We start from the raw sequence: 13,883 nt of genomic DNA on the forward strand, positions 1-13,883 counted from the left end.
TTTTTAATTATCTGGCTGCCACACACAAGCAGTCAAATGTACTAAAACGGTCAAAAAGTCACCAAAGCATAATTCGAGACAAAGAACGCCAATTGTTCAACTTTTATTGTAAAGTTTTCTCGCAATTATAAAGTTATATAAACGACGCTGTGTTAAGGCTAAACAAAGTAGAGAAAAATCGGAATTTGAAGATAGTCATGATATTACAATATGGCAGTTGTAATATTAGGAGAATAAAATGAGTATGAATCATTCTATTGATTAATTTGATATTGATGATACTAAAGATTTAGGATTTTCTTATTTGTGAAACCATTTCTAAAGTCAAGATTGTTAATTTTGTTTGACTTTTCTCTTAATAATATTTCAATGTCATAATAGTACACATATTACGATGTCCTTCATGCAGTCCAATTTTTCTTTCCTTTCATTTGCCCTAACACTCCATCTTACTATCGCGTTACATTGGAGTAGATACAAAATTGCTTATCCTGATGAGGTGGGACTGGAGTCAGACTCCGGTGGGTGGGCCTTCAGATCATGGAGAAGGTCAACCACTGAAGGAAGAAAGGAAAACACGATCAAGATGGTGGTCCATGCTTTTGAGTGACAAAGATGAACTGACCTGTTTGAAGTCGAGCTGGATAGTGCCATTGCCGTCGGGGTCCATCTTCTGGAAGATTCCTGAGGACGCAAAAGGCACTCCGTTTTGCCAACCACTTTGACGGCAAGGTCAGCGGGGAGGGGTATCTTACGGAACATAATCTCCAGCCTCATCAAGCAGCCCACAAAATTGTCAAAGTCCAACGTCAGGTCGGGTTCGGCGTAGCGGGCCACTAGCAGCTGGTAAATGGCATTGTTCAGGCTAAAACCTGCCAGCAAAATCACAAAAAAGTTCAAAGTTATTCCTGTTTGTTGTCCAACAACGTTTTAATCTCCCCATAAGTGATTAGTACATTTTAACTGTCTAGTCCCCCCAAAAAGCTACCATTTTCCGGAAGTGTTAGCATTTAGCAGGACAGGACGAAACTCACCGGCATCTTTGAAGGCTACTCTCATCTCGGGGGTGCTCATGGTGCCTGAGTTGTCTGTGTCGTTCTTCTTGTAGATGGACTGTCAAATACAGAGAACAAGGGAAGGTAGGATGGGTCAGTCGAGGGTAGCACACACATGGGCTAAAGCTAACACTTTACCAGGTAGCGCTGCACTTTCTTCCACAAAGTGGCAAACTCGGACAGCCCCAACTTGCCGTTGCTGCTCTCCTGTCGCGCCGTGTTAAGAATCAAAACTTCATCTAAGTAGCGGAGAGGCGCTCACGGGGGTGAGGGGGTGCTGGATCATCTCCCAGCTAACTATGGGACATGCTGAATTGGTGGCCAGACGGACTAGCATCCCACTTATTGTCATACCGAGGGGCAATTTACCATCCAATTAGCCTAGCATGCATGGATGGATTCTTTTGGGATTTGAGATTTTTTTTAAGTTATTATTATTATAATTTAAAAAAAAAAGTGGTGTTACAGTTTGGGCAAAGGTTATTCTGCGAGCCTGTGCAAAGTAAGGATACGTCCATGAGGTTGACCATGACTCTGCAGGTCTCCATGCTAAAGCCGTTAGTCTTGATGTCGGTTCCTATTAACGAGAAAAAAGCCAAACGTCAGAAAACGGTCCATCGGTCGATGGGAGTTGAGCGGAAACTCACGTTTGGAGACAATCTTGTTCATGATGGTCCTCAGTTCTGACGCCGAGATCTCCATGTCCTACGGCAACGAGTGTTAGCAAATGTCTAATGGTTAGCGGCGAGGCGTGTGCACGTACAGGTCCCGCTAGCTTGGCGAAGAGGCCTCGGAACGCCGCGTCCACTTCCTCCTCTGGAACAAATTCCTGAAATGGATCAAGCAGAAAGTGTCATTGATGCTCGACTGGGTATCACAATTATATTTAAATATATCAAAAAAAAATATGATAATTAAACACATGACTTACATCATCGAGATCTGCAGTGACCGGGTCATCAAAGGGCCTGAAAAAGCAAAGATGGATAGGTGAACTGGTGGGCGGTACCCGGCCCCGCCCCCTCTCCACTTACACAGTCTGACTGCGCTTCTCGGAGAAAACTCGTATACAGAAGTCGCCGTTGAGGTGCGGCTCGAAGGTGGAGGGCACCACCAGGTACTCGCCGGGCGGCAACTTGAAGCGAGTGCTGACTTCACGGAGGTTGACAAAGGTTTCCGAGCGGGCCGTCTGGGCGTGCGTCATGAAATAGTTCTTGTCCAGGTGCACCTCTCGCCGCCCTTGGAACTGAGGTGCAAAGAAAGCCGCTGGCGTTACCGTGGGCGACCCTCTGGCTCGCCGCCTTGTCCGGCTCGCTCACCTGCTCGGGAAGCTGAAAGGAAAAAAACAATATATATAAATTAATAAATAAAAACATTGCATCAGGAAGGCACGTGAGGCGCGGCGAGTACCTCGTAGATGGCGAATCCGATGGTGTGCATGTCCTCTCCCTGCTTACGGAGCTTCCTTCGGTTCTTCTGGATCAAACCCAAGACCAAGCTGCAGCCCACCTCATTATCATCCGGGTCGTCGTCCTCGGCGTCCAGTTTGATGACGAACTGCGGGTTCATCCAGAAGGTGTCTGCCAGGGGGGCACCATTGTGGTCAGCGGCTGGGCCGTCCCTCCAGGACCGACTCGAACCCACTCACAGGGATGATTCCGGCAGCCGCCTGCCGTTGATCCACGTCGCCACGATCCGTCGAACTTGTTGACGCTCCAGTGCTTGATCGTGTCGTCCAAGATGGTGTCCGGGGTCAGAGTGCAGAGTTCCACTCGCGAGTAGTGACGCAAGAAGTCGCGGTAGGACATCCTGTGGTTGGGAGGGGGGTTGCGTTGAGTGGAAAGCCATTAGGTAGTGATAGGGTAACATCTCACCAGAATTCGCCATCCTCAGCGTTGGCGTTTGGACAGTCCCCCTGTACGTAGTTCCACTCGGAAGACCTGCGGGAGCGGAAACGTGGGGGGTGAAGCGAGGGTCGGGAAACGGCACCCCAGGCGGACGCCGTACCCGTCGCTCCAGCTGCCGGTCCACTCCACTTGACCCCAGGGGTTCCGGACCCGAATCAGCTTCTCTGGACGACCTCGGAAGTTGACCTGTGAGACAGGAAAAGGCGAGGGTGTGGCCGCGGTACACCGGGACTCCCGCGCCAGCCCGTCTCTATGTGACCTCTGACCTCCACGGCGCCTGTCAAGGAGTAGGCGTGGCCTTTGACCAGCTTCTGACGAGTTACCGCCTCCGAGTCGGCGGCGCTGGTGATCTGTGAGGCAAACAATGCAAAAATATGACTTGACTTAAAGTGCTATGAAATGCTAATAAAAAATGGACTGCCTTTATTTTGAAATTTTACACCAATGGTGTCAAACCTGCAGTCTGTGGGCTGGAAGTGGCCCGCTAGTGGCTTCAAGTCCGGCCTGACATGCACTTTGTAGCTCATTCATACTCAACAGAATTTAATATTTTGATTTTTCTCAATATAATTTTTTAGTTTTTTGTGGGCGGGTCAACAAAAAACTAATTAGCATCTCTTCCCTGCCACTTTTTGGAAGGATTTATATCCAAAATATAGTTTTGCATGCATTTAAATTCACTTTTATAGCACATTTATTTAACCACAGCACATCAAGACTCCACTTACATCAATGGAGCATCCCAATAGCGCCCCCGCCTCCAAAGCTTTTCGCAGAATTTCAAAGAGGTCATTGGGAGGGCGCTGGAGGTCAAAATTCTCAGCGATGCCGCCCGTGAAATCCTCGAAGCCCTCTGTGGTGGAGCCCCCCGACAAGGCCTCGTAGCTGCCATTCACCCTGCAGGAAGACACGGTTAGCACTCGCTAACACAGTCTGAGGCTGGAAGAGGGCGGGGCTTACTCACTTGGCATAAGCTTTCTCCAGAAGCGCACTCCAAAACTCGCGACCCTCCGCCGAGTGCACGAAAAGGAGCTCGCCGTCTTTGACCGGCAGGCGGTCGTCGATCACCACGTCCACCCACTCGCCGAACTGCCACAACTGAAAAGCACGGCGCCAAGAAGACATATTTCGTGATTCCAGACATTTTTTTAGGGAAATTAACAGGAAGTATATTTTAAAGGAATGAGGATAACCTGAAAGTGAAAGATTCCGGCGTAGGAGTCCTGAAAGTTTTGGTCTTCGGGGACGACACGGGCCATCACATACTCGTTGAGGGTCAGCGAGGCGATGGCCGCCAACAGCCAGCAGTCACCTGCATGGAAACGTTCCGTTAATTCGCACCATTGTCATGCCGTATCGACCTTTTCTCAAAATATTATATTTCTTTAAAATGGAAATGTTGGTACCATTTTATTGGTATTGGGTGTTTAATAGTGATTAATTGGAGGGCAGAATTATGAAAAAAAGCTTTCATGGACACTACCAACATGGCCTCAGTTTAGGGCAGCCATGTTGGATGGGGCTAGGATTGCCACCAAAGTCAATTGAAAGAAAGTTGGAATGCGCTTAAACTGATTTAATCATTCTACTGTCAATTCCTACTGATTAAAATCAACAGCGAGTGACCCGAAATGACCCAAAACCAACAGAAAGTGAACCAAAAACTACAGAAAAATGCCTCAAAATTAACTCATTGTAAGAAATTGACAGTATAAAGACAAAGAGCTATTTTATTTTTATATAAGACTTTTTTTTCTATGTAGAATGATTATTTGACTTTCAAGAATTGTTGGGAGATTCCCCGAGGTTCCCACCCATAGTCAAAATCTACAAAAAAATGAAATAAAAATAGAAACACCCACGAGCTGTCAAAATGTCTTCTCATTTCATGCTGGTACACGCGCCCAAGAAGGCAAGTTAGATAGACACACCCTACCGACCGCGTGAGTAGTGAGTCACCAGCTTTGTGACTCACTTTTTTTGTTTTTCGTGAGTTTTTTTTCAGCCTGCGGCTGGCTTTTTTCCCCCCGCGCGTCTGTTGTGGTCCGCGCATGCAAGAATGTCAGTCCAATCCAGAGCTCTCTCGACGCTCTTTCACAAAGGCCGCGTTCAAGTCACAAGCGGTCTGAGTGAAGCCCCGCTAGCTCGTGCACAGGAATTTTAGGCCGTCTTTGCTTCACACCCACTAAAAAACACAATTTCTGGGGAAATTGCCAGCGTGGCTTTACCGTGATGGCATCCAAGACACACTTCCTGTTGATCCGGGTTACTCCCTTTTGATTTCAAGTTACTTTGTGTTATTATTGACACATTTACGGCTTATTTCTTGTTGATAACAGATCACTTGGTGTTAATTTGGCGCATTTGTATAAAAAGTAATTAGCATAGCATGCTAATTTTTGGGATGTGGGAGCAAATCAGAGTACCTGAAGAAAACCCACACAAGCCCGGAAGGGTGGTCCGAAACTAGGATTGGACCCTGCAGCTCAAAACTTTGAAGTGGATTTCACTCATGAAAAAATAAGTATTCAACAAGTAATGTTACCTATGTAAATAAACTATTTTTGGATGTTTTAATGAATCAAAGTTTCAATATTTTTCTTTTAAGATTAATATTAGGCAGCACGTCAACTCATGTCAAGGTGACCCCCACCTGGTGCCCCTAGTTAGCTGGGAGAGGCTCTAGCACCCCTTTGTGTGAAGTAGAATATAAGTAGAGTAATAGTACTTAGGTGAGTATTTGTCCCATGCAAATTCAAGCATCAAGTGGTTACTTAGCCTTCCAGCTAATTCTAAAGCTATTAGATCTTTTTTTTTGACTAAAATGGGAATATTAATTTTTTTATAACTGCGTTTGGGTGCAAAAAGAAGTGAAAATCTGTTGTTTGTACTGACCTAGAGCTCCTTGGCAGATATCCGTTCTGGTAGCTCCGCCCAGGATAAACTCAGGTGAGGACACAAGTTCCTGGAAGGACAAAAATGGTTAAACACGATGGAAAAAAAAAGTGGGTGGACGGACAGACGTACCCCGGGTCGCTTCCACGTCACTCCGCGGGTCTTGTAAGAGTTGGCTCCCAGTTCTTTGAAGCCCAGCGACTCCGGGGCAGCCGGGAAGGTGGGGTCGCAGAAAAGCTTGCCGGCGCTCAGGCATTGGGACCGCAGGGCGCCGAAGTTCTGGCCCAGGAAGGGATTGGCCTTCTGGTTGCTGCCGAAGCCCGCTGCCAAGGCGCGCTGCTTGGCTAGGGTGGACGCCACGCCGGACATGGTAGCGATGCCAGCCGATGCCCCGATCGACGACAACGACAACAACAACGAGGAGGAGGACGTGGAAAAGTTTTGATCCGACTCCGGATTCCTCTCCTTCGGCTGCTGAGAGTGACGTCAGACGCTGGCAAATAAAGTCAACCCCACGCCCTGCTGAAGTGGGCGGGGTCGATTCGCCTGCATCGCCAGATGTTCGCCTACTTCCGCAATCAAAAGAAAAAAAGAATTAGTAAATCATATGAAGTTATTGAAGTGATTTAATGAGTTTGAACTGTCTTCCAACTCACTTTGGTAGCTTGCTAAACTTCGATGAAGGTTCTTGTGGGGTCTTAATATTTCCACCCCATAAAAGTTGAAAAGTTGGTGCAAAATCACATTCAATCCTGTTTTGGAAACCATCAAAATATTCGAATATGTGGGAAGAAATGTCTTCATGGTTGGTAAAGGTGGTGTGATCGGATATGAAGACCCCCGAAAAGCAAAGAAAACCCCCACCAACTGGAAAATTTGGCTAAGCCACAAACAGTGTATTCACTCCAGGACTTCGACAAATATAAACATTCCGAGACTGGATTTAGTTTAGTCATAACTCCTAGCTTTGCTTCCAAATAAAATGACTCACAAATAAACGAAATTCAGGAAATCATACTGGATGGAAAACACAAAAATTAAACATTGGCCTGCGCGCCGTCTAGTGGTCAAATTTAGTACTTGCCTTGAAATGTAAATACTACTGTAATCATAGGCGTATCTCCGGTTTTAGATTCCTTTTTTTGTGCACATTTCCAACTAAAATATTCACACCCTAATACGGAATTGAGCTAAAACCAAGTATTGGTGCACTAAAACATGTCAAAAAGAAAATTTTATTCCCTTTCAAATCAGGCCACCAAATTGCTTAACACCCTGTTGCCCGCCACCTGCCGCAATGCGAGTGATGGGGATGATCTTCATGGAGGTTTCTTTCAGGGAGTACCAGCGGTTGTGCCACGTCACCCAGATAACACCATTGTCAAAGCCAAATTCTCCGGCATCTTTCTCCGTGTAGCGCCCGCCTGAAATCGACGACAAGTGGCGGAAAATCAAACAGAAATAGCATCAAAGGCCCATTTACGCATCAAATCCAGTTCATTTTAGGGAATTTACAGGTCACTTGAACAGCAAGTGACCCATAAAACCCCCCAAATCAACAGGAAACAACTTTTCAAGTCGTCAAAATGCGTTAGCTCACCCGTGTAGTATTTCCCGTTCAAATGAGCGGCGTGGCAACGGTTCATCCACCAACCAGAGCCGTCCTGCTGGGCGCAATTTCCGTCGTACTTGTCGTTGTCCTTGTCGAAGGTGCTGAACTGCATCCCGTTGTGCGAAGTGAAGTACTTGTCGCTGGGGTCGTCGCCAAAGTCGAAACCGTCGAAAGCGTCGCCGGCGTCACCGCCAAAGTAGTAGCCGTAGGTTAGTCGGTACATATCGGCCTCGGGTCCCACGCGGAACATGGCGTAGTCGGCGTGGCTGAAATGGTGGCCATGTTAGTGTTAGCTCTGTATCGAATGCTTAATTGGAATAAGGGCTGGCGATTTGGGAAGAAAGTACCGTTTGTTGCCGTCCCAATCCGTCAGCTCGACCCTCAGCACCATGGGTATGTTGCTGCTAACAGAGAGTTGGTGAATTTTCTCGTTTCCAAGCCAAAACTCGGTACTGTCGTCGGGGGAGAGGTAGCCGAAGCCTTCCTTGTATTGGATCCAGTCTTTGTGGAAGTCCACGCTACCATCCCGCCTCTAAAAAAAAATATGGGTTGTAGAATTTTTAGTAATTTGGATTTCTTGTAAGCAGAGCAGTACTTTATATGTAAAATCTGTCATTTGTTCCACGATGCGAAGAAAAAAAAGAACAAATTACCAACTAATGCCTTTAAATATGGTGAAAGTGTCCCACTTTTGTATGAAAAATGTGACAAAAATGAAAGAAAATGATAGGAAAATGACTAATTTATGTATTAAAATGAATTGAGGCTCCAATTGGGAGTAAAGCAGGCCACAATATTAACGGGTTAAAAAAATACCAACTAATTCCTTTAAAAATGGTGAAAGTGTCCCACTTTTGTATGAAAAATGTGAGAAAAAGATACAGATTAAATAAAATGATAAGAAAATGATAAATTTATGTATTAAAATGAATTGAGGCTCCAATTAGAAGTAAAGCAGGCTGCAATATAATCGGGACATTTTCAAAATAAAATAACCAATACAAGAAAGGCATTCATGTTTTGGGGGATTTTGTAAGTTGGATCTTTTTTTGTAAGTAGAAACGCTCATTTCTAACCTGAAATTTTGTACCTAGAGGGATTCATAAGTAAAAGTACGACTGTCCATGTATTACGTATACCATGGTGAAAGTACAGGTAAACAAAAGGCATTTACTAGCAACCTCTGTCATGAGTGGTTGCGATACTTAAAAGTACTTTTTTTTTCCGTACCCTCTGGAGGACGGTGAAGCCTCGGCCGAAGCTGTCAATTTCACAGTAGACCAAGAACTGTTGGCTGGCTTGGGCCGGTTTGACGTAGTAAAGGCCGTTGACGGTGGCGCCTTTGTTGGCGATATCCTGGCAATCTGGCACAAACGGGAAAAAAAAGACACGGCAAGTTCCAAATGTTTACCTTTGACTGAGTTAACATATTGATTTTGTCGGCCTTTGACTAAAGGGGGCCACATGTTGGGCAACAATCTAAAGGTCGTTTTTTTTTCTTTTTCGTACCGGTTCCAGTGGTGGGCTCAATTCCCACCGAGTCCTTGCAAGGCTCGTCACACGTCTTCTGTAATTGGATGGCGAGAAGCTTCAAGTCCGCCATTCGCCTCTCGTTGGACGACAGCGCGTCTTCCAGTTCGCTAGATCCATCAAAAAAAATAAAAAATAAAATTCAAACATGATCATTAATTCGTGATTTTAAACATTTTTTTTGTGTATTAGGATGAATAGCTTTTTAAATGTCCCAAAATCATCAAAAAATGACAGAAAATTAAACGGGAAGCAACCCAGGAATAATAGCCGAAACGTTCCTAGGACAATTTGAAAATAAAATAACGGACGTTTTGGTGGATTTCGTAAGTTGGATCTTGTTTTTGTATGTTAGGACGGTCATTTGTAAAGGACTTCATAATCTGAATTTTTGGTATCTAGAAGCATTCGTAAGTAGAGGTTCGACTATAAAAGTATTACATGTGTATTGGGTTGCCCTAATTCAACAGAAAGTGACTCAAAATGAACAAGAAATGAGCCACGGTTTTAAAAACAGTGCTATATTACGTCGTACTGTCAAATGTGAAAAGTTAGGGATTACATGTATGAATATTGTATATGAAAATGGTCAACTTACAATATCTCCTTCTCCTGTTCAATGATGGTCCTCTCAAAACGGATGATGTCATCCAGCATACTGGAAGACCTTGTAAAGAAGATGTCTACAAAAGTACAAAAATATATATATATTCCAAGTTTTAAATAAGTCACAATACTACAATGCAGTCTCCTCCACCTTACATATTTTTTTGTGTTTTTCACGTTACGAAGTGAAATTCTAAAACGATGTAGATGTGTGAAAAAAAGAAAGAGTTACCGGACTGGACGTTTTTGTTGACGGTTTGAAGGCTGTCTTTCATGTAGACGACGCTTTCCTCAGCTCTCTTCGTCAGGTTGGTGATGGTGTCCAGCTCCCTCTGTAGAGCGTCCAGTCCGTCGTCGGCCGCCGACATGTAGCGTTGCATGTAGTCGGCCACGCCGCACATGGTGGGACAGTACTTGCCCTGCCGGACAGCAAAAAAAAAACAACATAAAAAACAGCTAATTATTAGCATTTTATGTCTCGTCCTTGGTTGCTTCCTGTTTATTTATGGTAACTTCTTATTTAGATTGAGTTACTAAAGATGTAGTGTCTTGGAAGTGACTCCAAATGAACAGAAAGCGACCTTTAAATGCTCCTAAATTTAAGCTGAATGTCAATGGAAGCCAATGAGTTAACATAGACACAATGTTAGTTTTTTTGGTAGGCTTTCCACTTTTTTTTGTTTTCCAAATGGTAACATCTTTTAAATATGATTGGTTATGGATGTATACTCACAAAGCCGTCGTTCTTGTGGCAAGTCATGCTGCTGTCGCTTTGGACGGCGATGTTGTCGCCTCGGATTTGCTACTCACCCAAAAAAATAATAACAATTGATGTTATTTTTTTTGCATGAAAAGAAATATAGAAGAACTTTCAGAAATTACATTTTGGGGGTTGTTTTGTGAATTGAAAAATATATATTTTGGATGATAAAGTAACATTGTTTTGAGGGTTGCAAATTTACACTTTTTTGGTGCATATTTTTTTGCAGATGTGTTTTTTTTTCTCCCTCAGGTTTAACAGGTTTTATTTTCTTGATGTTATTTTTGTCATTGCAGATTTTGGATATAGAAAAAGGAAAACAAAACAAACAACCAAAAACGTAACAAAAAAATTCTCCAAAAAGTCAACATTTTGGATGAAAAGGTAGCAATTTTTATCTTTTCATGTTTTTTCAAGACCAAATGCCAATTTTTTTTTTGGATTCTGTATTTTTCCACAATTTTTAAATCCACAAAAATTAAAGATCAAAAACGGTTAATTTTTTTTTGTCAGGACTTACGGCTGAAGCATAGGAGAAGAGAAGCAAGAGTCCAGCGTAGGTCACTGGCGGTGAAGCCATTTTGTCCTTTTTGTCCAGTGTGCCAATAGTGAAAAAGTTCATGTAGCGCCCTGCGATGGCTATTTATCTGGCGAGGGACGAGCCGGTCCTCCCTTTTGCCCTCCCTGCGTCAGCGCGGCGTTCAAAGGCAAACAGCCACTGGCATCATTTCCAAGATGTTCTTTCGTGATTGAAAAATAGATTTTGTCATCACCTTTCCAAGCCGCCATACTAAAAAAAAAAAAAAACAACAACAATTTTGTATCAACACTCCAAAATCCAACATGTTCATTTTACAGTCTATATAAAGCATATATATTATATAAGTAGTTATTCAATCAAGAATCCAAATTTATCTGAACTATAATATTGAAAGAGGAAAAAACGACAAGGAAGCGACCTGCAAACCTTTTCTGCTATTTTTTCTTAAACTTTACCAAATAAAACCAAAGTTTTTTTCTGAACTGCCCGGAAGGCCAAAGGTCGCGTTTGGGACGCCCAGTACTAATGCGGCGAGCTTTGTTGACCTTCGCGTGGGTTGCGTTGCATGTAGTGGGCGGGGCCAAAAATGAGTCTTTTGGAGTACAAAATGATAAGAATGAAATTAAAAAAAAGGCCATTTGTTGAGAAAAGACGTAATGTTGTTGACATAAAAGTTGGCTAGCTCACTGTACGATATTATTTAGGAAACACAGCTCACCGATTGGCCGTCAATAGAGGCCAATGAGTTAATTTAAGGTCATTTTCTTTTGATTTGGGAGGATTTTTGGCTCACTTTATGGGCCCTTTCCTTTTAATTTTGGGTGAATGTCGTTTTTTTTTAAATCCAGTGTTGCCTAACATTTTTTAAAAACATTAAAACTCAATATTTTCTGTCAATTTTTAGGAATAAGATGAAAAAATACTAAAGAGGAAAATAGCAAAGAATATCTAAAATTTTGATTTTCAACAAAAAGTTGATTTGTTGTTTCATTTCATGATAGAACATATTTGCCCGCTAGTGGGCACTGATGCTATGGGGGATGCCAAAGTGTGATATTTCTTTTCTTTTCAGTTTTTTTTGAAGGGGGGATAATATGGTCATGTGATAAGATAAAAACTATATAAATAAATCAAATATACCATATTTTTTTGCATATCAGCCCCATATTCAAAACAGAAAACAACCAATAAATAGTAAATATTATTTTGCCAACATATACTGCAAAAAGTGTAGGGGCAACGCCATGATTTTTTTTAGTTACAAATACGGCTTATATGCGAGAATATACAAGTGGTTGAGTAGACTTTACACTTAGTACTTATTTACTTGAATTTAAGGGATTTTTGGTACGACTACTTTGACCCGAAGAGTAATATTTTGAAGTAACTACTCCTAAACGAGTCAAATATTTTCTTACTCGACTTACCACTGTATTAAAGCTATTTTAAAGAACAACATATAAAGGGTTAAAGGTCAAATAACTGTCCAAAGTGATGTCATTCATTAAAAAAGGGGTAAAGATGGCGGGTAAATACATATCCCCAAGTCAACCCAAAGAAGAACGGGCGAGTGAGTGACCCGAGCATGAACCGAACTGTTTGTCAGCACGCAGATGGTGAGCGTCTGGGCGGAATGGCGTTCGTTTGTTCACTTTTGGCTGAACCCTCGACTCAAACATTCGTGACGCCGAATGGACTAAACAAATTTGGAATCTGACAAATGGACGGCAAAGCTTGGGCCGTTCAGCAACCATGCCGTGCAAGCAAAAAATAAATAAAAAACTAGGCTTTCTAGCGATCTCTTGCTATTCTTTTTGCGGTATTTTCGCCTCCTTGACATTCTGGGTCACTTCTTGTTGCTATATGGTTGACTTTCGGAGGATTTTAAGGTCACTCCATTTTTGTTGGTCGCTTCCTTACAGTAGCAAGGTTGTTAGGGGTCACTTAAAATTGATTTAGTTTGACTTTCTGCTGGTTTTAAGGGTGATTTGCATTACAATTTGCATGGCTTCCTCGCAATGCCACCGAAAAACAATGGTGGAATCCGCGAACACGAGCGAGACAAAGGTCGCCGTGCGTTTACGGGTTCAAGCGTCGGTCGTGGACGCTAAGCTATGCTAAGCTAAGCTAAATCTCCTCAGCTGAATTTGGCGTGACGGCGGGGCCAGAGAAAAAGCCTGTTGTTCCCACTTTGCCCCCTCCCCTCTTTGCCTGTCCAAAAAAACAACAACAAATATTTTCCACTTTTAAAAAGGACCTTCTCGCTAACTTGAAAATAAAACAATGAGATCAAAGTAAAGTTATAAATGTCTCCATTGTTTTATGTTTGAGCGACACGCTTTCAATATGTTCCATTTTTGGATTAGCATCATGTTTTGATTTTGTTTGTCGGAATAAAAAAACATTTTATATTTTAATAAATTATTTTGTCCAACGTTAGTATCTTAGTTTACCCTTAATTTATGACCCCTTTTCCAGTATGTAGGTGAAGGAACGTAAGCATAATAAATTGGACAGGAAAATAAAAAAGGAATGCTTGTATACGATTAAAAAAAAAAAAATTGAATCTTGAAACAATCCCCCCCTCTTCCTCATTCCAGTTTGTTCCTGTTTGGCTCCAACAGATGGAATGAAAAGTGGGTGCACCCCATGCCTATTTTTTTTCTCACCATCTGGGTTGGGTGAAAGTTTTTTTTTAACCCTACATTTCCTACATTTAAAAAAATAAATAAACCTCAATATTTTCTATCCATTAATAACTTTTATAGTAGTACTACATTTAACATTTTTTTGAGAAAAGCCCCCTCAAAAAAGTAAGATTTTTGTTGCAAGAACACAGAATCTGACCTGACTCCAAGACTTCATCTGGCGAGCGCATGCTGGAACGGAGGGGGCGTGGCCTCCACACTCCAGAGTGGGCGTTGCCTTCCTATAATAAAACAAGCACATTTGATGCAAAACTACACGGCATACTCGG

At 42.8% G+C, this 13,883-nt stretch overlaps 2 protein-coding genes across 2 annotated transcripts; both read right to left on the reverse strand.

Annotated features, from left to right (window-relative positions):
- Positions 1 to 72: 72 nt before the first annotated feature.
- LOC144197842 (calpain-2 catalytic subunit-like) lies at positions 73 to 6,380 on the reverse strand. The gene is made up of 21 exons (XM_077718515.1): positions 5,990 to 6,380; positions 5,858 to 5,927; positions 4,156 to 4,274; positions 3,927 to 4,060; positions 3,691 to 3,859; positions 3,229 to 3,312; positions 3,063 to 3,148; positions 2,930 to 2,995; positions 2,704 to 2,864; positions 2,466 to 2,635; positions 2,375 to 2,386; positions 2,090 to 2,301; positions 1,987 to 2,023; positions 1,819 to 1,884; positions 1,703 to 1,760; positions 1,568 to 1,632; positions 1,194 to 1,262; positions 1,035 to 1,113; positions 756 to 872; positions 626 to 684; positions 73 to 557 (listed from the first exon to the last, which is right to left on the reverse strand). The coding sequence occupies exons 1-21, from the start codon at positions 6,224 to 6,226 to the stop codon at positions 534 to 536; spliced, it is 2,094 nt and encodes a 697-aa protein (XP_077574641.1). The 5' UTR covers positions 6,227 to 6,380; the 3' UTR covers positions 73 to 533.
- A 694-nt stretch (positions 6,381 to 7,074) lies between these two features.
- fgg (fibrinogen gamma chain) lies at positions 7,075 to 11,045 on the reverse strand. Its single transcript, XM_077718517.1, has 9 exons — positions 10,886 to 11,045; positions 10,339 to 10,407; positions 9,838 to 10,024; positions 9,598 to 9,682; positions 8,979 to 9,109; positions 8,700 to 8,833; positions 7,817 to 8,001; positions 7,458 to 7,735; positions 7,075 to 7,281 (listed from the first exon to the last, which is right to left on the reverse strand). The coding sequence occupies exons 1-9, from the start codon at positions 10,985 to 10,987 to the stop codon at positions 7,103 to 7,105; spliced, it is 1,350 nt and encodes a 449-aa protein (XP_077574643.1). The 5' UTR covers positions 10,988 to 11,045; the 3' UTR covers positions 7,075 to 7,102.
- Positions 11,046 to 13,883: the final 2,838 nt, after the last annotated feature.

The sequence above is a fragment of the Stigmatopora nigra genome, chromosome 6 (genome assembly GCF_051989575.1).
Source record: "Stigmatopora nigra isolate UIUO_SnigA chromosome 6, RoL_Snig_1.1, whole genome shotgun sequence".
Taxonomy (NCBI): Eukaryota; Metazoa; Chordata; class Actinopteri; order Syngnathiformes; family Syngnathidae; genus Stigmatopora; species Stigmatopora nigra.